Source organism: Thermobia domestica, chromosome 7 (genome assembly GCF_964235325.1).
Source record: "Thermobia domestica chromosome 7, izTheDome1.hap1.1, whole genome shotgun sequence".
NCBI classification, from domain to species: domain Eukaryota; kingdom Metazoa; phylum Arthropoda; class Insecta; order Zygentoma; family Lepismatidae; genus Thermobia; species Thermobia domestica.
The window spans coordinates 16,618,839-16,646,387 of record NC_137460.1 but is presented as its reverse complement, the minus strand read 5'-3'; the positions used below and the strand labels follow the sequence as shown (position 1 = coordinate 16,646,387).

Sequence of the window (27,549 nt, the reverse complement as noted above, 5' to 3'; positions counted from 1 at the left end):
TAGAGTCTACTTTCAGTGCAACTAAAATGTTGATTTGGGTATGATTAACTTACAGAGCCCCAATGCATCGGTGAGTAAAATAAATGTGGCAACTACGAAAAAGTAGATGAGCGCATGCGTAGTCTGTAAAAATGAAAATACATGAATTACGAAATACGAAATGTTGTGTCGCACGCTAAGTCGTGGGTAAAAGATTTGTCTCTGCTCTATATTAATTACTCAACTGTGATTAACTTCGGCCAATACTACGTCTTAATCTGAGTCTCTGAGTACAATTTTTATAACCATCCGCTAGTCAACCCTGTAGTATGGTTTTAATCAAAGTTCAAAGCGTTTCTGCATAAGGCTCAACATTTCGTATTTCTTGTATTTTCATTTTTAAAAACTACGCATGCGCTGATCTACTTTTCTGTAGCTGCCACATCTATTTTTCTCTCCGATGCATTGGGCTTATATGAGTTAACCATACTCTAAATATAATTTTAGTTGTACTCAAAATCTACTCTGAAAACCAAAAAGTGCCTTTTTTAATTAATACTAGAATGTCACTAAGTAGTCTGAGACTAATAATTGATTAACGAATTCTCTTTGAATACCGCCCCATTTTTTAAGTTTAGGGGCGTAAATATTATTACATCAAACTATCGTAAGATTAATTCCATTACGTAAACCGGTACTTAATATCCGCACACTTTTCAGAGAATCTATTGACATTAAAAAATCTTTCGGTGAAATTAAAGTTTACATAGAGCATGATATTTATGAAAACATGCTTTATTTTAAGCGACCAAAATGTTATAATAACAATTATGCAAAATTTCGTAAGATTAGCGTTGTCTTTACGCAAACCATTAATGAAATTAGTCACTATATTTCAAAGTATATTCTATTGACACTGAAACATTTATGCGGTTACTTAAGTGTAAATAGAGCTTAGTATTAATGAAAACATGTTTTTATTTTAGGCGACATAAATGTCATACCTGTTGTGCAGATTATCTCGGATTAGCCTTGCCTTGAAGTTTACCATTACCCCACAGTCATTTCACAGACTTCTATCGGTACCAAATAATTTACATTGTACTGGCACCTTGCGTCTAGCATACTCTCTTTCAGCAACTCTCACGGGTGGTTCGACAGCGGATGTGCTATTGCGTGTATCGCAGCGGGTGACGCTCCAAGAGGGGGGAGTTAAGTGGGCCCAGTGATACACGTACACTACACTTACACTTTCTGTTCCATTTACACGTACATACATTCCTTTCTTTTTCTACTCTTTCTCTTTTCTATTTTCATTTTACACTTCCCACTTTCCCCTCCTTTTTTGCCCTGTTCACATTGGCTTTTCGCCCTCTTTCCCTGTCTGAACTCCTTTCCCGACTTTGACTTTGCCTTTTTCCTGATTTTAACTTTTTTCCCGACTCGTGTCAATTCTTCCCGATTGTGTCCTGTACATTTTTCTATTTTGTTTTTCAATCATAAATCCTCTGTTTGAGGTACACATTTGACCAATTAGCATTAGTAGCACATTTGAATAGAAAGCTGGTGCACCTACCTATTTGACTGATAATAGTCTTATGAAGAGAAGAAGAGCGTAGGAAGAGGTATATCAGGTTCTCTGCATTTGCCCATAAATGAAATAGTGGATACATGATACAGATAAATTGTGGCGAATGCTCACAATTTTCGTAGGTTGATATTTAGTTGCTGGAGGCCAGCATTTTCTTTTAAATAAATACTTATTCTCTTTTGTTATTAGTAAGGTTAGACTCAAAACATCTGAACGTCTTCGTCAAGACATGTAAAAGAATATCTCATACATCGGTGGAAAGATTGGAGATTCCTCTTTACCTTGTCTTTTTCATATTTTGCATTGGAAGAATATGACAATAATAGATATTGCATTACATATTGCATAAAACCCCATGAAGGCGATACATGGACAGAAAAAGAGTCCAACTGCAATTTATTTTACCTACTTTACCGGTATTTTTAAAACGGAATTGTACAAAAATAGAAGCTACTTATCTTATAGATTCTGGCTTTTGTGCTGGATTTTGTATAAAATTTTGTGTACCTTCAAAGATTTACCGCACGGAGCTACTCCTTGGTACAACCAGTCGCTCACAAACAATTTTTATACATTGTAAAGATATATTTTGCTGCCTGCACTATTGTTGCACAGTATGTAAAAATTTACCGAAACCATTTTTGTGTGAAACTCCTCCGCATCAAAAATATTATCGGTGCCTTCTCTAATTTCCGTTCCAAATTTGGGGTATGATATCATGAGTAGTGATGGGCAGTGGGAATATTACCGGTGGGAAGGAAAATAAAAAATGGGAATATTCCCGGTTTTTTTCCCTTGCATATAAATTCCCGGGAAGGAATTTGTTTCCATTTCTTTACTTCAAATTATAAGGACCATATGACTAATTACTTCATTTATTATGATTTACTTCTAGGTTTTAAATAATTTGGAGGTTAAAAAATTAAAATTCGCTGATTGTACTTTATATAATTACTAATATAAATCTTTATGTTTCATTTCCTTTTGCACTAAAATGTAGCAAAGTACTAATTTACGAATGATGAGAAGGAGCGAGATTGTAATGTAATGTAAAAATTATGTAGAAATATAGATGAAATACTACTTATACACTCCGAACCACCTTTAGTAATAGGCGTCGATCTGTCTCCTGTCTCTGACTCGAATTTCTGAAGAGGTACCCGGATTTCTCTTACATAGTGAGGCAATCTTGCGTGCAAAATTATAAAGATAAGTCATTATCTTGCAAATATTGTGAACATGAATATGTATGCGCAAACGTTGATAAAACGGTGATACATGTATCTTATGGCAGTTACCCAACCTAATTTGTTTCTAATATTTAATATTTTAATCCCTTTATAATATTAGTAGTAGATTCAAGATTAGAAAATCCACTTACATATAAATTTATACTGTTTAGCGGTGTAAAATTATGTGGACTTACTATACCATTTTTACACATATTTACTTGCAGAGAACGTATTGTAAGTAAATATATATTTATGCGTACTCTCTAAATATAGTAAAATATTATTAAAATAACATAATACAGTTCAGAATATACATTTAAAAGAATCCTGTAGAGACAACAGTAATAACATGCTGGGATAAAAAAAAAGGAAAAATCATAATATAGTAGTAGAATGCGATTTTGTTTGTGATTGTACATAAATTCCAGGAAAATTTCCATTTCTGACAATCTTCCCGGGAACATTCACGAGAAATATCTTCCCCGAAATTTACCCATCACTAATCATGAGACATTTTGTCCTAAGAATATCTGCACATCGCTACCGGACGTGAACACAAATAGTACAGCAAGGAGCATTTGCGCGTCATCTAGTAACTAAATTGCAGTCTATGAAATTAGGGTATTATCCATGATTGCTAACTCCGTACAGTTATGAAAGAAAATATAAACTAAATTGAATAATTTGATTTGAATGATGTCAGTTGACATGTTCACAGTCTCCGTGTTTTCAGCCATTCCGTATATATATACGTAGTGATGGGCAGTGGGACTATTCCCTGTGGGAAGGAATTTAAAAATGGGAATATTCCCGGGTTTTTTCCCTAGCCTATAAATTCCCGGGAAGGAATTTATTTCCATTTGTTTACTTTATCTTCCAAATTATAAGAACTATATGACAAATTACTTTGTTTTAATATATCATGATTTACTTCTAGGTTTTAAAGAACTTTGAGGTTAAAAACTTAAAAAATTCTTTGACTGTACTTTATGTAACAAATAATATGATTTTTTAAGTTCCATTTCCATTCGCACGAAGACGTAAGGTAATAGTAATAATAATACTAATATTGGGGGGGCCAAAACTAGCAAAAAAAAAAGGCTGATTTACGGAAGAAATGAGTTGATAGTGATGTTCAAGTAGTCGATAAAGTATCGAACACTTTTTTTTAGGGCTGAAGGGGATTTATACAAAACGGAAAGGTAAGTGGCTGTGATTTATGTGAGAAAAGGAAGTGAATTGTTGGTAACGAAGATAGAAAACAACGTGCCATGCAGGGCTCTAACCCGTCTTCACTCGCTAACGCTCGCTCTGCTGTGCTGTCTGAATTTAATGTTGGTAACGTAATTTAACGTGTGGAACCATAAAACAACGGCATCGGAATAGAATATCGAAATAAAGTAGGTGCAAGAGCTGACTATCCAATGCTAAATAATAGCCAAACCTAGCAAAGTACTAATTTAGAAATGTTAAAATTAACCATTTTGTAAAGTAATGTAGAATTATGTAGAAATAGAGATGAAGAACTAATAATAAACCCTGAAACACCGTTAGTAATAGACGTCGGTCTGTTACTTCCTTCTGACTCGAATTTCTGAAGAAGTACTCGGACTTCCGTTACATGTGAATTAATGCATGAAATTTTGAGAAATAGGTAGGAAGAAATGTCGTGTATAGCAATGTTACGTGGTAAATTATAAAGATAAATCAGCATCTTGCAAATTTTGCGAACATAAATGTGTATGCGCAAATGTAGATCAATTGGTGAGACATGTATCTTACGGCAGTTACCCAATCTAATCCCTTTATAACATTTAAAAATTTAGTATATTTATAATAACAGTAGTAGAGTCAAGTATAGAAAATCAACTTACTTATAGGGGCCGCGGTGGCTCAGTGGTAGAGCGTTCACCTCTGGTGCTTGGGGTCCCGGGTTCGATCCAAAGTGAACTTTGTGGTGGACAAACACCGTGTGCGTGGGTTTTCTCGGGGTTTTCCCGTTTCCTCCCACTTTCTTCTTTCCACCATTTCATTCATTACTCATCATCACCGTCTCCTTTAGCCTAACCGGCATAACCGTGGGACGTAAAACTCAAAGATTTCATTTCATTTCAACTTACTTATAAATTTAAACTGTTTAGAGGTGTAAAAATATGTGGACTTACTATACCATTCTATCCACATATTTACTTTTATAGAGCATACTGTAAGTATATATACATTTATGCGTATTACCTAAACATAATAAGATATTAATAAAGCAACATAGTACCGTTCAGAATATATATTTTAAAGAATCCCCTAGAAACAAGTGTAATAATATACTCTGATAAAAAAAAAAGAATTTACCTTCGAAATCTTAATGTGGTAATAGAATGCACTTTTCTTTGTGATTGTACATAAATTCCCGGAAAAATTCTCATTTTGGGATTCTTTCCGGGAATTTACCCATCACTGTATATACGTGATTAGCTCTCGCAGTGTAATATGACATTCGATTAACTCACTGTACTAATAATGAATTCAGATTTTTCTTTGATACCAAAGGAATTACGGCGAAAGACCTGTTGACTCTAGCTGAGTCTTATGGCAAAAGTCCTTTCGGAAATTTCGTAGTTTGAAGAGGTAGGAGAAAAAATTCCTTTGACGGCTTAGGGGAGATTTTCTTTTGACAACTATTATATAAAGTACGAAAAGTAACGTTTGACTCAAATCAATGTTTGTAAAAGAGAATGTAATATATTATAGGTTATTGTGAGGTAGCAAACATGACTGTTCTGTGCAACCAAATTAGAAAGACAACCGTTGAATTTGTAAAAGTTCTATTAATATATTGGAATTTAATTTAAAACAAAAAGATGGTTAACTAGAAAAGTAACATAGTTCTCTCACGTTTCTTTTTTCTATTTTTACCTTTCAAAAGGAATAGGATTTTTCCCTAGCATATATCGTATATGCCGATAGGACTGTTCGGTCTTATTGATTTTGATGTTTATAATATCGAAAATCGTTTTTCTATCGCAAAAAAAAAAATAACATAAGCACACATATAGTTTTACGAATTATTTCTCTTTACTAAAATATAGTGTATAACTACGCTGGTAAGATTTTTGCTTTTTCCTTAGTAAATTATCTATACTGTAGACTATAAAATTATTAATTTAGCTTATGTCCTATTACATCATCTAATAAGAGCTCTCTACATGTTTTTGGTTATTCTGAGCGCCTTCTGCGCGAAAGATCCGTTCATTTCTTGTAAGACCTAACGTTGTTAGGATCCAATGTTAACCAGTATTTCTATGTTCCATATAACGTTGGTAGTAATACTGATGATATATCGCTATACTACCAAGAAATACCGTAAGTTCCTAAATAATAGTAACAATAACAATCTACTTTCATTTAAGAATTGGAAAACAAAAAATACCGTAAAATATAAGACCTGCAAATTATAACATACATCAAAATAATTTCATAAAATAATTTATGACGTTAAAATAATTTACTAGAAACAACTACCGCTAAATGTATTTGAGTGAATACAAAAGGCTGGAGAGAAGCAGCAAGTCTGCCTTTAAATTATTGCAATATGTCTTTAAAATGTTATCCATTTTGAAGCGGAAAATTTGTGTAACATTTCTTTTGATATATTATTCTAGAAATATAAGGTAGCACTGTACCAGAGAACACTTAATTTTGGCGTTTTCTGTTCCATTGCAACACTGATTATTGGAAATCGGAAATTTATTTAAAAAGAAAAGAGAAATAAAGGAACAATTATACTTCAATAAAATGTATTTTTATATAGCGGAAACGAAAGATAGTAATGTGAATGAAACAATATAAACGTATAATATATCTGTATGTAGAGTAAAAGAGAAATATATCAGTTTTTGCTTTAACAAGAGAGAAAATCAAGAAAAAAATGGGTATTTTCATATTTGTGATATTTGGGTATTTAAGAATGCTGATATTTTCGTATGAGCTGTACCACAATTTCGAATACATTTAAATACTGGTTTCAGTTCATTGTTTATACCTAGTCTGATCCCAAACTATTCTACACACTAACTCAGTTTCATATAACATCCAACTTTCCGTTGTCTTCTCCCGACCCGCTCATAAATTTTGTTAAACTGAATAATGTTTTACTTATTGATTTCAGGTTTGTTTGGTTTCCTTTAACATCGACTACTGAAAGTTACAAACCAACAACTTGATCACATTTTGTATTGGCGAAATTCCTTTTCATTATTTGAAATTTGCTTCTAATAAAGCTGAAATGAAAACAGAAAACAAGTCATTTCAGGTGTGTAATTATAAAAAATGTAGTAGTAGCACTAGTGACCATAAAGATCCTCCTACAATACGTTTGGTATGTAAAAGACTAAAAGGAGAGAATATGGCTTCAGAAAGTAATGACGATGAAATAATATCAGATTGGAAACTAACTTCTAAAGCAATATGTTTGATCAAACGTTTATCAGCAACTGAAGTACTTGCAAATGCGAAACATTTTCACAGTAACACCAAGCCGACATCCTCCTATTTCACATACAACAAGGAAAATTCAAGCAGTCCCATTTCATCCACTATTGGAGATAAGAACGTTCAAGAAGTGGATTTTGAAAGAAATGATAATCGGGAAGCAGATAATAACAATTCCCAGGACCTCAGGTACGTTATATGCATTTATTTCATCAGAGTTATGTCTGTATAAATATTCTTTTCAACAATTTCAATATTTTGTTAATTTTTTCTTTCGTCTTTTAACTGGTCAAATGTAATCGGTATCATTCTAACATTAAAGGATCGTAACCTAAGGTTTAGCTTTGTATAGGACGAGGCACTTTGGCAGTGGAGTATCCAAATATAACGTTAAATTACTACATTTTTTTACACTAAGTTTTCAGAGCTACTATTGAATACTGACACGCTTCTGAGTAATGTCAACTGCAATTCTTCTTATTGAAAAGTGGTTAATTGTAAAAGAGTCAGTCAGTAATATTTAAACAAGATATAAACTCCTGTCAACTGTCAAAACTTCTTAATGGGAATCTTCCGAAACGCAAAATGCAATACAAAGTTTGTTTATTTTGTATTTAAGAAATTTGGTAGTATGTTTTATATTATTGGAAATAGTATCCCACTGGGTAATCTAGAAGCCGCGTGCATAGATATGTGCTGACCACCTATCTATGGCCTACGTATGGAAGACTTGACAATTTACGTTGTAGATTTTTCCTGAACGGTAAACCAAGCCCGCAATGTCCCTTTAACTCAAGCAGACGATTGATAGTGCTTCAACGCACTCTTTTCTAACCCATAGCAGTTTCTGTTGAATATGTCAATGAGTATATGGAATTCATTCAGGTAACTTCGCGATAATAAATGACATATTTTGATGACAACAAATTTAAAAATATATACTGGTTATTAAAAGACGATTGCAGAATATTTTGCTTGGACTGGTACAAATATTGAATGCATAATCAAAGAGTGAAGAAACAAGTTCCATTTGAAAGAAAAAAAGCGAGTGATACTTAGTATTTCAATATTGGTAGAAAAGTTTAAATTACATTGTAGATTATCTTATGGATTGCGGTGACCAGTAGTGTTTACGGGGTTCGCCCGGGGAGAATTACTCCCCGAAAGCGTCAGAATTTTTCCGTACATATATCCTGCCGCGCTCAATCTAGATTTCCAATATTTTCGTTACTAATATATTTCATCGCTAGTATTATTAGAATACCTCAACACAAAAAAAAAAAAAAATAAAAAAATTGAATCATCAATGATAGGGAAATTTGGTTCAGAAGTTATACAAATTTAGAATGAAAATTTTATTCTATGGGTGCGCGGTGGCTCAGTAGTAGAGCGTTTACCTCCGGTGTTTAAGGTCCATGGTTCGATCCCAGCTCGCGCCGTGTGGACTTTGTGGTGGACAAACACCGTGCTCGTGGGTTTTCTCGAGGTTCTCCCGTTTCCTCCCACTTCATTCCATCATTTCATTCATATCTCATCGTCACCATCTTCTTTAGCCTAACCGGCATAACCGTGGGATGTAAACTTTAAAGATTTCATTTCATTTTCAAATTTTTATCTAAGTCTTTTACATTCTTTTTACTGTTGGCATTTGCCTACATTTCCCAGTTAGCACAGGTGAAGCTGAGGAGCGTTACCATCCCTTTTTTCTTTCACTTTTGACCTAACATCTTCTAGTTTCTCACCTGACCACCAGTAGCGTACAATTTATAATATGCTTGGAAATTTATATGTTATAAATAAAATAGGTGCGAGAAACCACGCACGAATCTGTGCTAAGTGGCTAACACAAGCCATGTTTTCATTTATTCCGATGCGAGGAGGGCATAATTTGTGGGATCCCGCGGTTTATTGTTCGCGGTAAGAGGGACTTTATCAGTGTGTACATAAGGAAAAGTTCCTCCTCCTGTGTTGTACTGCAATTGCTCAAAAAACGTTTCGTTACACATGTAATTAATCTATGGTTATAGAAACTCAGGTTTGTTAGTTGCATATTTCTTTATTGTGAGTCCGCAGACTTGAAAAGTAAAAAAAAAAAAAAAATAAATAAATAAAAAAAAATAATCGACACCGTTTGTTTATTCTCTACACTTTTGTATTTCAAGAACAAAGTTCTGAACACTTATTTCGTTTCTGGATATAGCATCCATTTTATCTATGCAGTTGCTGCTTACGATGTTAATGTTTCACCAGAGTAGAATTGAGCCTCGGAAGTTTGAAATATGGAATATGTTTGACATTTTTTCTTCTTGTTATTTGAATTATGTCTGACTAGTATTAGATTATTACACGTTCCAGATGTAATGAGTGGTTTGAATTGTTAATTTTCTATAGAGATTTCCGATTAAGATCTAGAACTCCTTTCATTGGCATGTTCCTATTTCATCTTGAAAGATGTGGGTTATTTATATTGTATAAAAGACACTTCGGTCGATTTATTAGTAGCCAATTGAACGTGGAAAATATCTATATTTAGCAATTACTTTATACGTTCCAGCCGTGATGAGCAATTACTGCTAAGAGTACATAGTAAACTTCAGCCTAAGAATTCATTCACTTTATTTTATTATTATTATTATTATTATTATTATTATTATTATTATTATTATTATTATTATTAAGTATTCTGCATCTTGGCAATTCCTGCAACCGTCGGGGTTGTTTCTTTTTCTATACCTAGGTTTAGACCTGGAAACGTTTCTTACACTTTTCTCGATCTTCGTCTTCCTCTTTTAGCTCTTTCCTTGCATTTTTCAAATCGTCAATAAGTTTTGTTAGTCTTTTTCCTACTTTAATCATTCCTTCCATCTTTCCTTCCGTAGCGGTATGGAAAATGGGTGATAAGTTTACTGCATCATACGATGTATTTTGTGCAAAATGTAAAAAGTGTTATAGCCTTCCTTTATTTCTTTTTTACTATATTAACAGTTTCTGGTCGTTGTAATTGGAAGTTCTCGAAGGTACAACATTTTCTGGAAGTAAACTAATGACATACTACACGGCTATCTTCACTGGTTTCAAAGTTCCATTTTCACTTATAATTATGATGTGTTAGCTCCATAATGCAATATATGAACATTGGTATGTGCTTTAAGCCGAGATTGTGTATATGAATTGAGATAGAAGTTGATGTAATAAAAAAGGATATCTTTGCTTTAAGGAACGGAAATGATACTGACATCTCTCGGTAGTTCTTGCTTCGGTTTACCACAAGACATAACTTATAAAACCCTCGGAGATCATTAACATATATTTACATCTATAACAGGAAAAAAGTACTTTCAATTAGATACTGTGTTTGTATAAAAGCGCTTACATTTCTTTGATGTTACATAAGATTTGATTTTCATTTCCTTGTTTATTTTTTTAGTGACAGGTACAATAAGCTCACTGTATCCAGAAAAGCGAGTATTCTAACTACACAGCAGGAAATACGTTCAAATTTAGATAAACAGTCTGTCACTTCTAACGAGCCTTACAAAGGATTTACAGGGTCACGTTTGGCAAGACATATGCTGTCATACACAAGTGGAAAACTTTACACATGCCAAGAGTGTAGAAGGGGATTTACCCGGAAGTCGCGTTTGGCTAAACACATTTTTTTAACACATACATTCGAGAAACCATACATGTGCGAAGAGTGTGGAAAGGGATTTATTGAAAATGCAGGTTTGGCGTCGCACATGTTAGTACACAAAGGTAAAAAATCTTACAAATGTCAAGAGTGTGGAAAGGGATTTGTTCGAAAGTCGTATTTGGCAACGCACATGTTAGTACATACCGGTGAAAAAAATCATGTGTGTCAAGAGTGTGGAAAGACTTTTAGTCAAAAGTCGAGTTTGGGGCCACACTTGTTAATACATATGGGTGAAAGAGCATACAAGTGCGAAGAGTGTGGTAAGAGATACATACGAAAGTCTCATTTGGCAAGACACATGTTTTTACACACAGGTGCGAAACCCCATAAATGCAAACATTGTGGAAAAGGATTTAGTTTAAACTCAAATTTAGCGAAACATCTGTTAATTCATACAGGTGAAAAACCTCACAAATGCTTAGAGTGTGGAAAGAATTTTATTGAAGAAACAGATTTGGCAAAGCACATTTTAATACATTTTGGTGAAAAATCGTACCTGTGCGAACACTGTGGAAACACATTCCTTCGAAAACTGGATCTAACAAGACACAGGGTAAAACACTCGGGAGAAAATCTCCATATGTGCTCGCAGTGTGGAAAGGGATTTAGTCGAGATATATATTTGGAAACACATCTTTTAGTACATGCAAGGCCAACACATTACACGTGTCAAGAGTGTGGAAAGAGATATACCAGAAAATCAAGTTTCGCAATACACATGTTAACACATGCAGGTTAAATATCTCACAATCTAAGAGTGGAAAGTGATGTACTTAAAATTTGCAGTTATCAGTACTAATACTAATTCGCACAGAGTAGAAGTCTCTCACTTATCGGAGTGAAACAAAAATTTAGTCGAATGACAAATTTGATAAGGCACATGTAAACACAAAGCTAAAATGCTCACACAACTCGAAAGTGTGGCAAAAAATTCATTCGAAAATAACATATCAATAAACATGCTACAAGATACAGGGGAAAAACCTCTCTTGTGCAAAGAGAGTGGGAAAAAAAGATTTTAAGTTTGTATTTAATAAGACAATAAAACGTGTTAATATATATAATTAAAAACACTGATGCAAAGTGCCTTATGTGCATTTATTTTAAGACCATGTTTTAGAACATACATAGGGAAAAGTCTTCCAGTACCGACCGTCTTACAGTACCGAATATCTTACAGTTCTCACTTCCCTTGATAGATGGCAGGGTACTACAGTGACACGTGAAGAGATTCTGTAGTCATACGTCACTTAGTTCGAGCTCGGTTTCTTGTGTCAAGTAATGAGCGAACTGCGAAGCGTTGAAGAAGTTGGACGATATTTTCAGTGAGAAAAGTTATATTTAGGACACCATTGGTTCTTTCTAAGGTAAGTCACTCAAATGTTTTGCAATTCCTGTCACAGGTACGAGTTTTAGGTTAATGATTACGGAAAAATGTAGTTAATGTATTCACTACATAGCGTGCTATGACCTGCAAAGTCACACCTAGTGTGTCGTCCAGTGCCGACCACTCTATCGTTGTCCAGTACCGACCAATATTAACTATAGAGAAAACGAAGTTTAATTTCAAGATAATGGTCAGATTCCTTTTTTGATAATTACAGAGGGAAATGGCAACACCAACGGAAAGGTAAAAAGGAAGATGGGCCGAAGCAAGTATAAAGGCTGCTGTAGATGAAGTACTTTCCAAACGTTTGACACAACGACAGGCTGCGCCTGCTTTTGGTGTACCTAAAACAACATTGGGAGACAGAGTAAGAGCAATACAAGCTGGAAAAGCTCTAGCTTTGTCTCCTCAGATGGGCAGGTTTCAAAAGACCTTTAATGAAGATATGGAGCAACAGCTAGTATTTTACATGAAAGATGTGGACGATAAGTTTATGCCTCTTAGTAGGAAGGAATTCCTAAAATTTCCATATGATTTGGCAGAACATCTAAAACTACCCCATCAATTTAATAAAGAACTCAAAGTGGCAGGCAAGCAGTTTTACTATGATTTTATGGCACGCCATCTGGAGCATAGTCTAAGAACTCCAGAATCTACAAGTCTTCAAAGGGCTGTGGGCTTTAACAAGCATCAAGTAGATCGCTTCTTTAATATGTATTCAAAACTTCTGAATACATATAAATTCCGCCGAATAGAATACACAACTGTGATGAAACTAGCTTGACAATCGTTCATGCCAACGACACCGAGGTTATTGCACAAAAAGGAAAAAAGCAAATCAGCAAAATTATATCTGGTGAAAGGGGAAAAAATATAACAGTTGTATTATGCATTAATGCCACTGCTGACATTTTTGTTCCTCTGTTTGTCTTTCCTAATAAACAACGAGTAGACGGTATTCTGAGAAAGGATGCTCCCCCGGGAAGTATCTTCGCAGCTGAGGAAAGTGGTTGGAAAACTGCTAAATCGTTCTTAAAATCGATGGAGTTATTTGCTGAGAGGACTCGCCCTACTGAACAAGATCCAGTTCTTCTCATACTTGACGGACACTGTAGTCACAAGGATTTGGATGTTATCCTGTTTGCAAGAAAACATCATGTGCACATGATAAGCTTGCCTCCTCACAGAACCCATAAATTACAGCCCTTGGACCGTGCTGTAATGAAGCCTTTTAAAGCAGCATACAACCAAGCGTGCAGTACCTGGATGAGGAAGTATTATCCATTTAAAATCTCACAGAAAGATATAGCTGTACTTGTCATCCAAGCCTACATCTCTATCTGCAGAATGGATCTGGCGCAGTCAGCATTTGCATGTACTGGATTTTGGCCTTTCAACCCAAATGTTTTCACAGGTTTGGATTTCATTCCTGCTGAACATTTCCGCGATCCAGAGCTCAACAATCAATCTGCATCATCAACTCACTTTTCTGATGAGCAGGGTCTTTCTACACTTCACGGTACAGACTGTCTTTCCGAACAACCGAGTTGTTCAACAACATTCATCCCACTTTCTCAACAACAGAGTTCTTCCACAGTGCAAAGTGCAGATCATCTTTCTGAACGGTCGAGTTGTTCAATAAAACTCACTCCAATCAGTGTTTCTTAACAGCAATATCATTCCACAGTCCTAGCTACAGGTCACCTTTCCGAAGAGCCATCTTCCTTAATAGAATTATCGACTGATTTCAAGAAGATTGTTCAGAAAATCTCCCCAAGCAATGAGAATGTGGAAGACAGGACAAAGAAAAGAAACGACGAAGCCAACATTCTGAAATCCTAACTTCGTCACCATATAAAAATGAGCTTTTGCAAAAAAGAAAACTAGCGGAACAAAAGAAAATGAGAAGAAAGAAGTTAGAAGCTGGAATTGAAGAGAACAACCAGGAAAAGGTCGGAAGGAGACAGAAGAAAACATCTTCCCAAGAGATGAGCAACGACAAACCAACATGTCGAAGAACACTGGACTATCATGAAGTTACAGTATGTATCATTTGTCATGAATCATTTGATGAAGAGGGGTGCAATGCGTTAAGTGTGAAGGTTGGGCGCACGTTGAATGCACAGACCAAGAAAACCTTTCTTATTTTACTTGTGACTTTTGTATCTAAACTGAATTTGGGTTTTGTTCTTACGCAAAGTAGGCCAAACAGACGTTTTCGTTTCACACTTCGGGAAAATATTTTACTATCACAGTATTGCAAATTTATAGTTACTATATAGGACAGTATCACAAAATATAGTTATTAGAATTGAGAAAACAGAGTAATGTAATACATTTTTGTTTTTTTATTAGTTTTAATAATTGTTAAGTACTTCACTGTCGTCCACATTTGGTGGTCGGTACTGTACGACATTTCTCATTCTCTCAATAATAATACGTTTCTGTTTTTCTCAATATATAGCTATTTGTAGCAAAATGTAAACCATATAATGTTTTTTATAGTAAAGTAGTTTCTGAAGAATAGACAATTGCTTTGAAATTCACAGTACTTTCATTTTTGTAAAAGTTAGAATAAAAATACTTAAGGTGGTCGGTACTGCAAGACCGTCCCCTATTAACATATACATGTAAAATATATCGTATGCGTGAAGCGGAAAAATTATTCAAAGTTGATATTTAAATTTATTTACTTAGAGTAATGTATTTAAAGTTCATATTTAGCAAGGCACCATAAGAGATGCTCAGTAATAAAATCTTATGTGATCGAGACCATATGAAAACGTCGCTGGAATTATATCCCAGTATTGCACAAGAAACTGGAATTCAGCAATTTTTTTTCACATTCCGTAAGAGTAGATGTGAGCGCAACGGACTTCGAGTCTTCAGTTCTCAAACGGCACCTGTCCCATCGTCTAGCCCTTACCATATTCTGCGATGCTTCCGCAAAGAGAAGCGTAATGGTATACAAGTCCACCTAGAACGCGTTTTCCTGTAATTAAAAATTAGGCGCCTGTTCATAATTAGTTGAGTTGACCTTTTAATCGAACAAACTCGCTGAAGAAAAGAAGGCATTTCCTAGGTAACTAACAAATTCAAATTGAGCTCAATATTAACAACCTCCCCACGTCGTGCCTATTAAATTTGGGGATTATCGCATGTTGACATTAAGAAGTTGCTACTACCCATTGTCTGAAATGGATAGAATTGAGCAAGTAGAATTTCTAGCGAGAGGATATTCTAGTATATCCCATAAACACTTTTAATTCGTTGAAACTTCATGTATTTGGACAGTGAATGTAATAGTGTAAGTGTGTGGAATTTAATGGATATGACTTAAACATTTAGATCACAGTATGTCAAATGTCTGCAGCTTCGATCGCGAGCAACACACATAACTGAGGTACACATACCTTGGTATTCAGACTTCAGGCTGGAACGACGAATCTTCACTGCTGGGCTCTCTCCTCTGAGGACGATGTTGGTATCGACGACTCCGTTTCCACAGTTAGCCGATTCATTGCCAACCATTAATAGATGGTTGTTCGTAGTACTTGGAACTCAAGACTAATATCTACTTCTGATTTACTTCTCCTCTCCGTTTGATCAGCTTCTGATCCCGATTCCATCCAAATCTAGGTTTTTGCTTCTTCCCGCAGACGATGGAATTCGTCATTTCGTGATTCGACTTTGTTTACCTCAGCTATTGGTCAAACCTTCGTTTCAGACCGTATTACATTGTGACCGACTTCCCAGACTATCAATCTATGCGAATCTGAATATTATGACATATCCGAATTGTGCCATTGTTAACAAATGGTTTTATTACACATTTCAAGCTGACATTCATTTTCTTAATTTCTATTTACATAATCCTGCGAGTTAGCGTCTCGCCAGGATTTCACGAGTATCACAATATAAACATAACCAGATGCAAATGCTTACACAAACAGACATACAATAACAAACAATAACACGTGCCATACATGTTACTATTAAACATCATTGTAATATTTTGAGCTTAAGTTTGACTTTTAAAATATAATTATCCCAATCACCTAATAAAATATTATAATCTTTTAATATATATCTTCATGCCCCCCCTCAAAACTGAGGGAACTCCGTTCTCGATTAGATTTCCTTTTGCAAATCGATTCGACAATTAACAACAAAATTAATACATCTTTAAACAAAGTTAATACATTAAAATTATAAATCGCTCCCATCACCTATCATTTTTTGTCCATATTGTATGTTTTATTTATTCCAATACCATATCTTTATTACATATATTCATATATTATATTTTATGTATAACATACATGTTACTTCTAATTTCAAAATATGTACATTTATTTATTTATTTATTTTTAATGTTCATAGCCTATATTTGAGTAATAAGAATGTACTCTCATTCCATCTATCGACATTTACCTTGTACTCTATAGTGTTCAGTACACTCAGTGAAAATACATATATGTATTTCTTGTTAACTCTTCTCAATTTTTATTGGAATTTTCCACTGGTTACTGTCTCAAAGTTCAAACCATAGTTTCCAATTCAGTTAATTTTCCTACAAGTCTTTCTGTTATGTTTATTATTTATCACATCACTAACTTGCAATTTAAACACAAACAACACACATAAGATAAATTTGCACACTTCCTTATAACATTATTGCATTTCGCAGTATGCTAGAAAAATTTTTAAAACACAACAGCACTGGATTTGCACCACACCAAAAATCATAATTAAGATTCATGAGGTTAGCAACTCTGAATTCTAACCATGCCACAAAGTGCTGAGTTTGAAATTTTGAATGCCCTTCGCCGTGACCTTGACGCTTTTACGTTGCATCAGTACTCGGACCTACTTGATGTGTGCTGGAACTCGTGAAGTTCACGCTGTCGGTATATTATCCTCCAAATTCGTACTTTTTAAACAATGGAAATTTCGCAGGGAGTGAAAGTCTGAGTATCTTCGACTTTCGTAACGAAAGTTCGGATATGTTCCATTAACGGCACTCACAGAATTCGCGTTATTTTCGGTAGCACTATGGTTTATATCAGTGTCCGTTGGAGAATGTGTACCCACAATATTTGTGTTATCTCGCGACCTCTCCGTTATTTTAGTACTGTGATCTGATGTGTGTGTTTTGAAGTGTTTTTCTGTGTTTTGCTTATTAATCTTAGTGTATATTTCTGTGCTTAAATAGTGAAAATCTTGCCTTTGTTGTTCATAGGCCGTGTCCGTGTCTTCTATTTGAACACTACTAGAAATATTTCCTCTGTTTTTGTCTAATTTTCTTAGTCTATATAACAAATATCCGGTCACTAACGTTACAAAAATTAGTAATAAAATTAGTAATTCTGCAAAATATAAAATAACTAGGTGTGAGACTCTATTCTTGGCCTATTTTATCTAATATATCTATTTTAAATTAACAAGTTTCTAAATTTTTGTCTATGGTTATCATCAGTGAAATTTCAAACTGTGTTTCCCATAGGCCTAGTTTTTCGTTCTATATTTTTACATTGCTTCCTTTAATGCACAAGTAATGAATATTTGCTTGCAATGAACTATTTTTCTATCCTTATGTAATCTATCTAGTCCTAAAACCACTATTATTACATAGTACTTCTATTCATTTCTTCTCTCTTATTCTCTCTCTCTTTTTTCTTTTTTAAAGTCGTCATAGCAAGATTAAGTACCACCCATATTTACATATTTACATACAGATTCTAGATACTCATATGTAGGTATTTATTTAATAATACATGTATTAAACTCTCTTCTATCTTTCTATAATATTAAGATCATTTATTAACTCGGAATTACTACATATTGCATCGTTATTTGCCTAAAAATGCTGTGTTCATTATGCAAAAGGCGTGGCTTCAAGAAAGCTTCCATCTTTCTTTCCATTAGCTCCGCCCCTCTGAGGTTTGAAGGGATTCCAAATCTCAGCTCCCGTGCTGTGAAGCTTGCCAGTCATCCTTGCTGCTTATTACTTTATCTGTGATGATACAAACAACATCTCTTCTCTTCCGAAAATAAATATTAAAATTTTACGTCTGACTCTTCACTTAATAAACGTTACAATTATTATTGATTATTATTTAATTATTATTATTGATATGTTATTATTATTATTACTGACTATTTTTATTTCCCATTACTTTTTCTTGAAAAAACTTGATTTTAAGAATTTAACTTGGTACAAAATACAATGTTTACATAAAATTTTGAATGCTTTATCGTAACTACAGTTATGATGCAATACATAGAAATCCTATTGTGACTATTTTATGGTCTATTAGACACTCTTTTGCATGTTGTTCTATAATTTTTCTCTTCTCAGTATTTCGTTATTTTCAAACTTTACCTACTTTTTCTAACTTACTTATTTTATCAAGTAAGCTTACTTATTTATACTTCTACTTCTTCTATATATTCTTATTCTTTATTTTATCTTTTTTCTAGTTTTATTACTATTTTATTAAAACCTATTCTTATTCTCGTTGTTTCTATTAGCTTTCAGCTACTTGCCTCACAGATGTTTGTTATTAACCCTAGTTATTGTTATATTTGTTTGATGTTTTCTACCTCGTCTATGATGGTCTAGGCTTATCTATTTCTATTCTTGTTACTTCTTTTGCTTTAGTGGGCTACAGAATGTTACCGTTTTACTTCCTTCTTATCTCCCACCGTTTGGTTATTCCTAATCGTTAAAGCAATGGACACCACGACCGTAGGATCTATTGTCTAGGCTTACTGACTTATGGCTCGCTACTACCAATCTTGTTTGGTAAGTATCTCTACATATTTTCTCCACTTGTTGGTTGTCCTAATTCATTATTTATTTTCCAGGTTTTTTTTTTCAAAAAATAATTTTTCTTCTCCTACTCACGAATATTCATCACTAATTTTTTTAATCCAAGGCGCATACAACATTGTTTACCTAATCCATTGTCTATATTATTACTTCTCAATTATTATTATTATTCTTTGTTCTGCATTTTATATTTATGAATCAACTTTTACAGTCCACAATATAATACTACAAGCAACGTAGTTGTTATAATTAATCCACTTATTACTTCGCCTGTCACATACATTATATAATCCGTCTTTAAACTTAGTTCTGGAACCGTCGTATCAACTTTTAATTTTAATAATTTCTCCGTCAACCCATTTAATTCCTGTGTGTGTATTGAAAAATTCATTTGTTTCTCTGTCCAATTTCCCATCAATTTAAAATATGTATTTCGTACTTGCACAATGTGTTTAGTTGGAATAACAAATTCACCAATGATAATGTTATCAAATTTGTCGTAATTAATAAAATATGACTTATTTTTCCCTTGTTCTAATTTCGTGGATGTAATTTCTTGATCCACACCTACCTTCGTCATATACGCATCCTGTTGAATAGGTGTAATACACATGACACCTGCATGTGTATATTGACATGTTACTTTCCCTAAAAACTTTTCCGAATTTTGCTGACATCCTTCCAATGAATTATTCAGCACAATGTTATTTAAACATTTCGCTTCATCGTCTAACGTGATAGTCTCACAAAAATACAGTAAACTTTTGAACTCACATCTTGTTATATCAAATGAATGGTATTTTCCTTCGGCTATGTATACTGCCTCTGGCAATTCATAAAATATGCTAGTGTTATTTGTCAAATATCCCATTGATATAACATTATACATAATAGATATACTACTGTCATATATTATCGGTGTTTTATTAACAAATCAACATTATTTTCATCGTAGTGATATTTCATTAGATATATGTTGGACATTTGATAAAACATACCAATGTCTGACCTATAAATAGTATGCTTTAGTACATCATGTAAATTTACCAATCTTTCTATATCCTGATTCGATAGTATATAATATGAAAGCTGATTATTTAATATGTTGTTTATAATTTTATTAACTCTTTCCTGATGTAAATGCGCAAATAAATTCGCAAGTATCTTCCGTTGGGATTGGGACAGCTCTTGTATTTTATTTTTAAATCCCTGCAATACATGTTGCTTTTTAACTACAATAACATTTACCAATGAAATTTCCTTATTGAAGGATGTTTTTAAATTTTTAATTTCAGCAGCTAGTAAGTTCTCATGTTTAGCTAATTTTTCTACCGAAGATGACAACTGCTGATTATGGACTAAGTTATATGTTGACAAACCAATTGACGTTAAACCTAAGAGCCAAGAAAATATAAACCTCTTGTTCCTATTATTTTGCATGCACTTAGTCTTGCCGTTTTCGTATACAAAATGCCAAGGTAATGAGTTGACAATATCATTTCTAAATTCTTTTTCTTTTGTTGCATATTCGTTTAGTATATCGTAAGCATCGGTACATTTGTCGTGCACCGGCACTGCTTCTTGAAAATTTAAATGTAACAATGTAACTTGTCGTATACACCATGTTTTATGAGTGAATAGCATAAGCATCTTGAACCAATGTCAAACCAATATCCGGCAAAGTGACCTCTTATGGTCGTCTTCCGCTGCAGTCACCGTCATCATAATCATGCCCCATATTATGTTCCTCAACATGGTGTTTACTGCAAGTAATTAAAATCTCCAATTACTTATTCTCTTCGGATTAATGAATTACTTTATTTATTAATGAATTTTAAATCTTTTAACTATTTATAACTTTAATTGTTTATTTATTTATTTATACAGTTATTTTATTTATTGATTTATTTATGTTGTATTTGCACCTTAAATATTTTATCACTCCAATTAATCGATTATAATTCACTAATTTAAATAAACACTATAGTCCTATTTTCTCTAATTGCTATAAACAAAACATGTTTAATGGTTCAGATGTTACAGATGGAAACCGAAATTTCCTTCGGCTTCGGACGGACTTTGGTTGTTCGCCTGCGGTCCAGCTCGCAGTGCACCGATAAACCAATTTTGCTTACAATTTTCCTATTTTAAATATTAAAAACTTATGAACATATATTTATTTTTATTTATATATATACTTTTTTTCTCAACAACCGAAATATCGTAAACCATAAGTCTCCATTTTCCGCATTCCTAGTTGTCACCACCCGAACTCTGAGCATCATCGTAGTCACTTCCTTCATCCTTTTGTCCTACGAATGGCTTGATTCTTCGAATGGCAATCGTGTCAACTTTCTCCTGACCTTTCGCAGTTTCATATTTTACTTTGTACGAATTGTTGTTCATTCGTTCCAAAATAATTCCTCTAATGTTAAACCTTCCCCCAAAACATGTTGCGATTCCGGCTCGTGGCATTTCTCTTATACATACTTTTTGACCTACATCGAACGTCGGTTGGGAATATTTTTTCTCAATCTGTTTCTTCTGAGATTTGAACCTTTTTTGTAAATTCTGGTATGCCATTTTTCGTGCTTCTTTTACAGCTTGAATTCGCGCATCATTCTCTATATACTCCCAGGGAATGTCATGATCTTGTTCGAGAAACGTTCTGGGTTCACGTCCTGTCAGTAAATAATATGGCGAATGTTTCGTTCCGTCATGAACTTGAGTGTTCATCGTAAACATGATACATGGAAGAATTTCATCCCAGTTGGTACACTCTCTGTCTATATAATATTTCATAACCTGCTGAATCGAACCGATGGCGCGTTCAGCAGTTCCAGTACTATAATGGGCATCTGTATTCGCGAAGTGTAATTTCATTCCAAATCGTTCCCCTAAATCTTCCATTATTCTGCTACGATGTCTGTCCATGGATAAAATCTCTGGAATACCGTGTTTGGTAATCAATTCTTCAAATATCACCTCTGCTATAATTTCTGCTGTAAGCTGAACTGTACTGCTCGAGCGATCACATATCTTCTTGCGTTATCTACAAAAACCAAAACGTATTTATTCCGATGATTTTCAGATCGTTTAAAAGGCCCAATTTCGTCCATAGTTACACACTGGAATAGCATATAACTAGGATATGTTTGTCCATGCAATGGCGTACGTCCTGTCTTCCGCTTCTGGATCTGGCAGCTAACAAACTGGCTAACTTTCTCCTCAAAAAACTTCTTGATATTAGGGAAATATACTGATTTTAATGCTCGGTTGTAACACTTCGTGTACGAATAGTGTCCTTCACCGTAGATAGAGCAATGTAGAATTCGAAAAACTTGTTCCCTTAATGCAAAAGGAATGCATAAAAGGAATTTCATTCCATTTGCCATCTTTTGAGTTCTGTACAATTTTCCGTCTTTAATCACATACCAGCGCGCCTGTTTCTCTGCCTTTGTCTCCGCATTCTCAGGATGTTCGATTGAGCTCATGATAGGACTAAAAAACGAATCCTTGCTATGTAGTTCAGCGACGTCCACATCGTCATCAAATGTTATATTCACTTCCAGATCCTCCTTGTTGATTGGAAAGGCGTCCAAATCGACGTTCTCTGATGTTGGTTGAATGTCAGTATTTCTTGACAACACATCACTTGGATTTTTTTCACCTGGCCAATGAACCGGGGTATATTGATATTGTGCCATTTCAAGACTATATTGCAATAACTTAGGAGATAACTTCGGTATCTGAAGGTATTTTATACACCGGCAGTCCGTAAACAACTCGAATTCCTTATTATATAAGTAATAATTGAAAACCTTAAACACACTAACTACGGCAAGAATCTCAAGTTCGACTATATGCCTCTTAGTCTCCTGTGGTCGTAACACCCTACTATAGTATGCAATAGGTGTCCATTCGTTGTTCTCTTGCTTTTGCATCAACACAGCTCCTATGGACTTTGTCGACACATCAGTGTAGACCCTTGTTTCCAAATTCTCTCGAAATGGTGCTAGGAGTGGTCCACTTAATAAGGCATCTTTTAACTTCTCAAAACCTTGTTGATGTTCTTCCGACCACACGAACTTATGACCTTTACGGAGCAACGGTTGGAAAACTGCCGAAAATTTTGCATAATCCTTGCAAAATTTTCTGACATAGTTCGTCAGTCCCAAAAACGATTTCAATTCCTTTGCCGATTTTGGTGGCTTAGATGCTTTAGTGGCTTGAATTATTTTTGGACTTATCTCATACCCCGCGTCACTTACGACATGTCCCAATGCCAAATCTTTTTCCTCCATAAATTGACATTTTTCTACTGATAATTTCAACCCGTATTTTCGTAATCTTTGAAAAATACTTCAGTAGCGTCACCATCTTCTCTTGTTCATTCACGTACACAAATACATCGTCCATGTAATATGACACCGCCTCCGGACTAAAGTTAGCGAGTATCATAGGCATGATTTTCGTGTAAACAGTTGGCGATTGAATGTATCCCATCGAAAGCACTTTATACGCGTATGGTCATATTCCTGGTATGTTGAACGCAGTGTACTGTCTTGAATCCTTTGTTATGGGCACTTGATGATACGGACTTTTTATGTCAAGGACGCTGAAAATGTATGCCTCCCATACACGTCAAAATTTGATGTATGGGAGGTAAAGCCACGGAGTGAAACTTGACCTTGGAATTAATATGGCGGCAGTCCAAAACGGCCCTGATAGCTCCAGATGGTTTTTAACGAATAGCATAGGCGAATTGTACGAGCTATTACTTTCCTCTATAATATTTTGCTCTAACAAAATATTTGTCTGCTCCTTGACTTTCTCTCTCAAAGCAATTGGGATTGGATATTGTTGTTTTCTAAATGGAACATTTGATTCTAATTCAATCTTATGCTCTACACTTTTAACTCTACCTAAATCATTTTCCTCCTACGCAAATACGTTTGCTTAGGCTTAGGCCTAGCAAACTCAAACTCAAATATCGTACTGAATAATCCTTGGCTGTTAATTTGATTTTACATACTTCACCCAGTAACCTAACCTGTCTTCAACATATGTTCTCCAATTAATCTAACATTTCCCTAAGCCATGGTACTCTAAAAACCTAACCTATCCTTTAAAATATTTCCTCCTTTACTCTGTTTCAGTACTATACGCTACTGTCCTTTAGAACAAATTGCTGCGTGTGATTTTACATAAATAATGGTTCTCATTATTTCATTTTAGACGCATATTGCCAATCTCCACCCAAATATTTGCGTATATTCTAAGTAAAAAAGGACACATGTCTTAAGACCAAAAATATGCAAGTCAAGTTTATATTTAAATTGAGGAAATACTTTTAATCTGCATACTTTAGTTTTTTCTGGTTTTCTGTTGAAACCTATTTTAATAGCATTACTGCAGAAGAATTAGATTTCAAAAAATATATTACTTTTAGTATTTAATGACTAAATTTGATTTAAAATTTCTTTATAGTGTATACCGTATTCGAAAAAAATATGACAGTGTCGATTTTAGGTATTTTGAGCTCAACATATTTTAAGTTCAATTTCGGGTATGTTCGGAAACAGTAAGCCAAAGATACCTGGCACTAGCCTCCAAGCCAAACTTTGCAACCGGGAAAAACTGCTGATGATCTCGTATGGTCCCTTTTAAATGTAATATGACATACTGAAATTTATTAAGTGTTAGAAAGTTATATTTAAGAAATTTCGTAATCATACAGGATAACAAAGTATGTATATATGTGACCACATACTGATTTTCTCACCTGCACTCCCAATAAAAGAGAACAAAGCGAACGATCCCATCCATGGTAGAATGAAACAAAAACAAACGAGAAAAAAGAATTTCAAAGGATATAAATGCCATCATCATGGAAATTCAGTTATGTTTCTTGAAAAAGATTTTCGCAGTTAGTTCCGTTTCAAATCATGGTACTTATATTTGTTTTTCGGAATGTCCAACTTTTTGGATATCATTACTTTTTACTCAATGTATGAATTACAAAATAATACAATGTATATACATATATATACATGGTGTTAATGAAATATACCAACAAACTGTAAGAGGTTATTCCCACATCAAAATAAGAGAAAAGTTCATCTGGACGTGTGGAGAAAAGTGCATAGCTTCAGTGCTATTTCAGTGCATAGTTTCCAAAATCGCGAATAAGTCAAATTTCAAGAGGTCCTTTTTCGAATTCCAGAAACTGTGGGTGGTATTCATTATCAGCGTAAAGGAAATCCACGCATACACAATCCAAAAGTACATATTTTGTCAATTTTCAATAGGTATACAGTGTATTTTCTACACGATGTAATTCTCATATATGCTCTCAATAGAGTTTTCAGATATACCTGATTTCAAGGAGGATTCAAATTAGGCAGAAGGTAAGTCATGACAACAGTGGACATCCAATGGTTAGGAAGGAAGTAGGAAATACTAGGAACCGACAGCTCCATGTTTTTTATGTTCAGAATAGTGTGTAATACTATGCATTTTGTCACGGTAAATATAACGTTTTCTTCACTTATAAGCGTGAAAGAAACCATTCCAAAAAGCGTTTTCCCCAGAACGAAATATCGTGCTGCTGACGATCCCTAACACTTCCGACATCGCGCCGAAGGATTATGTGTTTACTGCTATGAAGTATTATTGTTTGCCCACTTTGGACTAATCATAAACGCAGAGCATATCTGAAAATTCGGTTGATGGTATGAATGGGAATTTCACTCTGTATGAAATACTTTGTACACCCACTGAAAATTAACGAAATATGCATTTTTCGATTGCGTATGCGTGACTTACTCATGTTAGCTCAGTGGTAAATCCACGAGCGTTCAAATCATGAGTTCGTGAGTTCGATACTCGTTCAGGTGACAATTTTTATTATGATATTTTATTTTCGTCAATGTATGAAATTTATGTAAAATAATTTCATTAAAATACATCAGTTGTATATATATATATATATATATATATATATATATATATATATATATATATATATATACGAATATATATTCGTATAATTATTTCACGACTTAAAAATTATTACGCTTAAAATATACCCTCTGGCGTATTGACAGAATGTTGGTAGTTGTATGTGAATATTAAATACAAATTAAGAAGATCGTGTAATAGTAATAAATAAGGTATTTAGTGTATTTATTTGCAGCTGTTTTTATACGGAGGTAACTTTTCAATATTCGCGTTAGTATTATTCTTTCTTTTGTGTGAAAACCCGGTTTCAGTTGTAACAGAGGCCCCCATTTAAATATCTCCAAAAATAATGACAAAGGCCAAATTAGACAAAAGGGTGCAAGCGATTCAGGGGAAACTATGCATGCAGATAGTAGACGTAAACATGAGAAATACGTATTTTTCTTTTGTGCAAAAAACTCTGTGGGGGAGTAAGCCTCTTCCGAAATATTTTCAAAAAGCTCTAAACCTCCTAAACCTCACAAACAATTTGCAGAAATTTCCAGTATATATTTCACATACCCAACATATATTTCTGTTGACCATATATCTTTCCATTACGAGCCAATGTATATGTCGCACTCATGGAGAAACTACACGTGAAAAAGAACTCAAACGACCTCACAGACAGGAAGCTGTTAAAGTGTCATTTACTGAACAAATAATGCGAGAGATGTGTATTGTGAAGAACCGTTTCAAAGGTTGAGTGCATATAATTGGGCAGCAGAAGATATCAAACTGTATTATGAAATATGTATAATGTTATCTTGCAGTAGCAAGCCTACGAGGTGGTCATGCTCATCGCTGCATATGATAAGTTCGAGCGAAAGTAATTTTATCTGTATGTGCAAAACATGTGGCTGTTAACTGACAAGGCGGTGTGCAATTATACTTATCTGGTCCTTGGCTCGTGCAATAACATGTTTACTTGTGATAATGATACATGAATGCGACAAAAAACACTTCAAGATAATGAGCCACACATGCAAAATGAGATATCAAAATCTACCATGTGTACATAATATGTAATCAAGAAGTTCAGTACATTGAGTCAGATACTCATATGTTTATAAGTTCCTTGTTCCATCAGCGTGTTAAAGAAGAGAAATACAGCCTCAATCCCGCTAACATTCTGCATTTACTGTTTGTTACTTTTGAAGTAATACATCGACCAGAGTCGCCAATAACAGCACAGGAAAGGGATACAGCACGCATATTGCAATGCTTGCTGAAATACTGGATGGACGATATAGTTACGTTGGACACATAAGAAATATTGAGATTAGCATTTGAGGAGGACGACAGGGAAGATACCGCCCAATATTCTCCTGTGGATGATGA

General features: G+C 34.3%; 2 protein-coding genes across 4 annotated transcripts; one reads left to right on the top strand and one right to left on the bottom strand.

Annotated features, from left to right (window-relative positions):
• Nucleotides 1–1,587: 1,587 nt before the first annotated feature.
• Nucleotides 1,588–14,254, top strand: LOC145689870 (uncharacterized). Of its 3 annotated transcripts, none has more exons than XM_081764153.1 (3): nt 1,588–1,688; nt 6,968–7,479; nt 10,718–14,254. In XM_081764153.1, exons 2-3 carry the CDS (start codon nt 7,085–7,087, stop codon nt 11,721–11,723), a joined length of 1,401 nt encoding a protein of 466 aa, XP_081620279.1. In that variant the 5' UTR covers nt 1,588–1,688; nt 6,968–7,084; the 3' UTR covers nt 11,724–14,254. The 3 variants fall into 3 exon arrangements, with proteins under 3 accessions (XP_081620279.1, XP_081620281.1, XP_081620280.1); XM_081764155.1 differs by having other exon boundaries at nt 1,606–1,692; XM_081764154.1 differs by lacking the exon at nt 1,588–1,688 and having other exon boundaries at nt 5,939–7,479.
• Nucleotides 14,255–21,459: 7,205 nt separating this feature from the next.
• LOC145689110 (uncharacterized) lies at nt 21,460–22,116 on the bottom strand. Its single transcript, XM_081763237.1, has one exon. The coding sequence runs from the start codon at nt 22,114–22,116 to the stop codon at nt 21,460–21,462; it is 657 nt and encodes a 218-aa protein (XP_081619363.1).
• Between the last annotated feature and the right edge of the window lie 5,433 nt (nt 22,117–27,549).

What these genes read in the sequence shown, in the direction of transcription:
- LOC145689870 (XM_081764153.1), top strand. Translation starts at nt 7,085, where the DNA reads ATGAAAACAGAAAACAAGTCATTTCAGGTGTGTAATTATAAAAAATGT. An exon ending in AACAATTCCCAGGACCTCAG is followed by an intron (nt 7,480 to 10,717) that starts GTACGTTATATG and finishes TTATTTTTTTAG; the next exon opens with TGACAGGTACAATAAGCTCA.
- LOC145689110 (XM_081763237.1), bottom strand. Translation starts at nt 22,116, where the DNA reads ATGGAAGATTTAGGGGAACGATTTGGAATGAAATTACACTTCGCGAAT.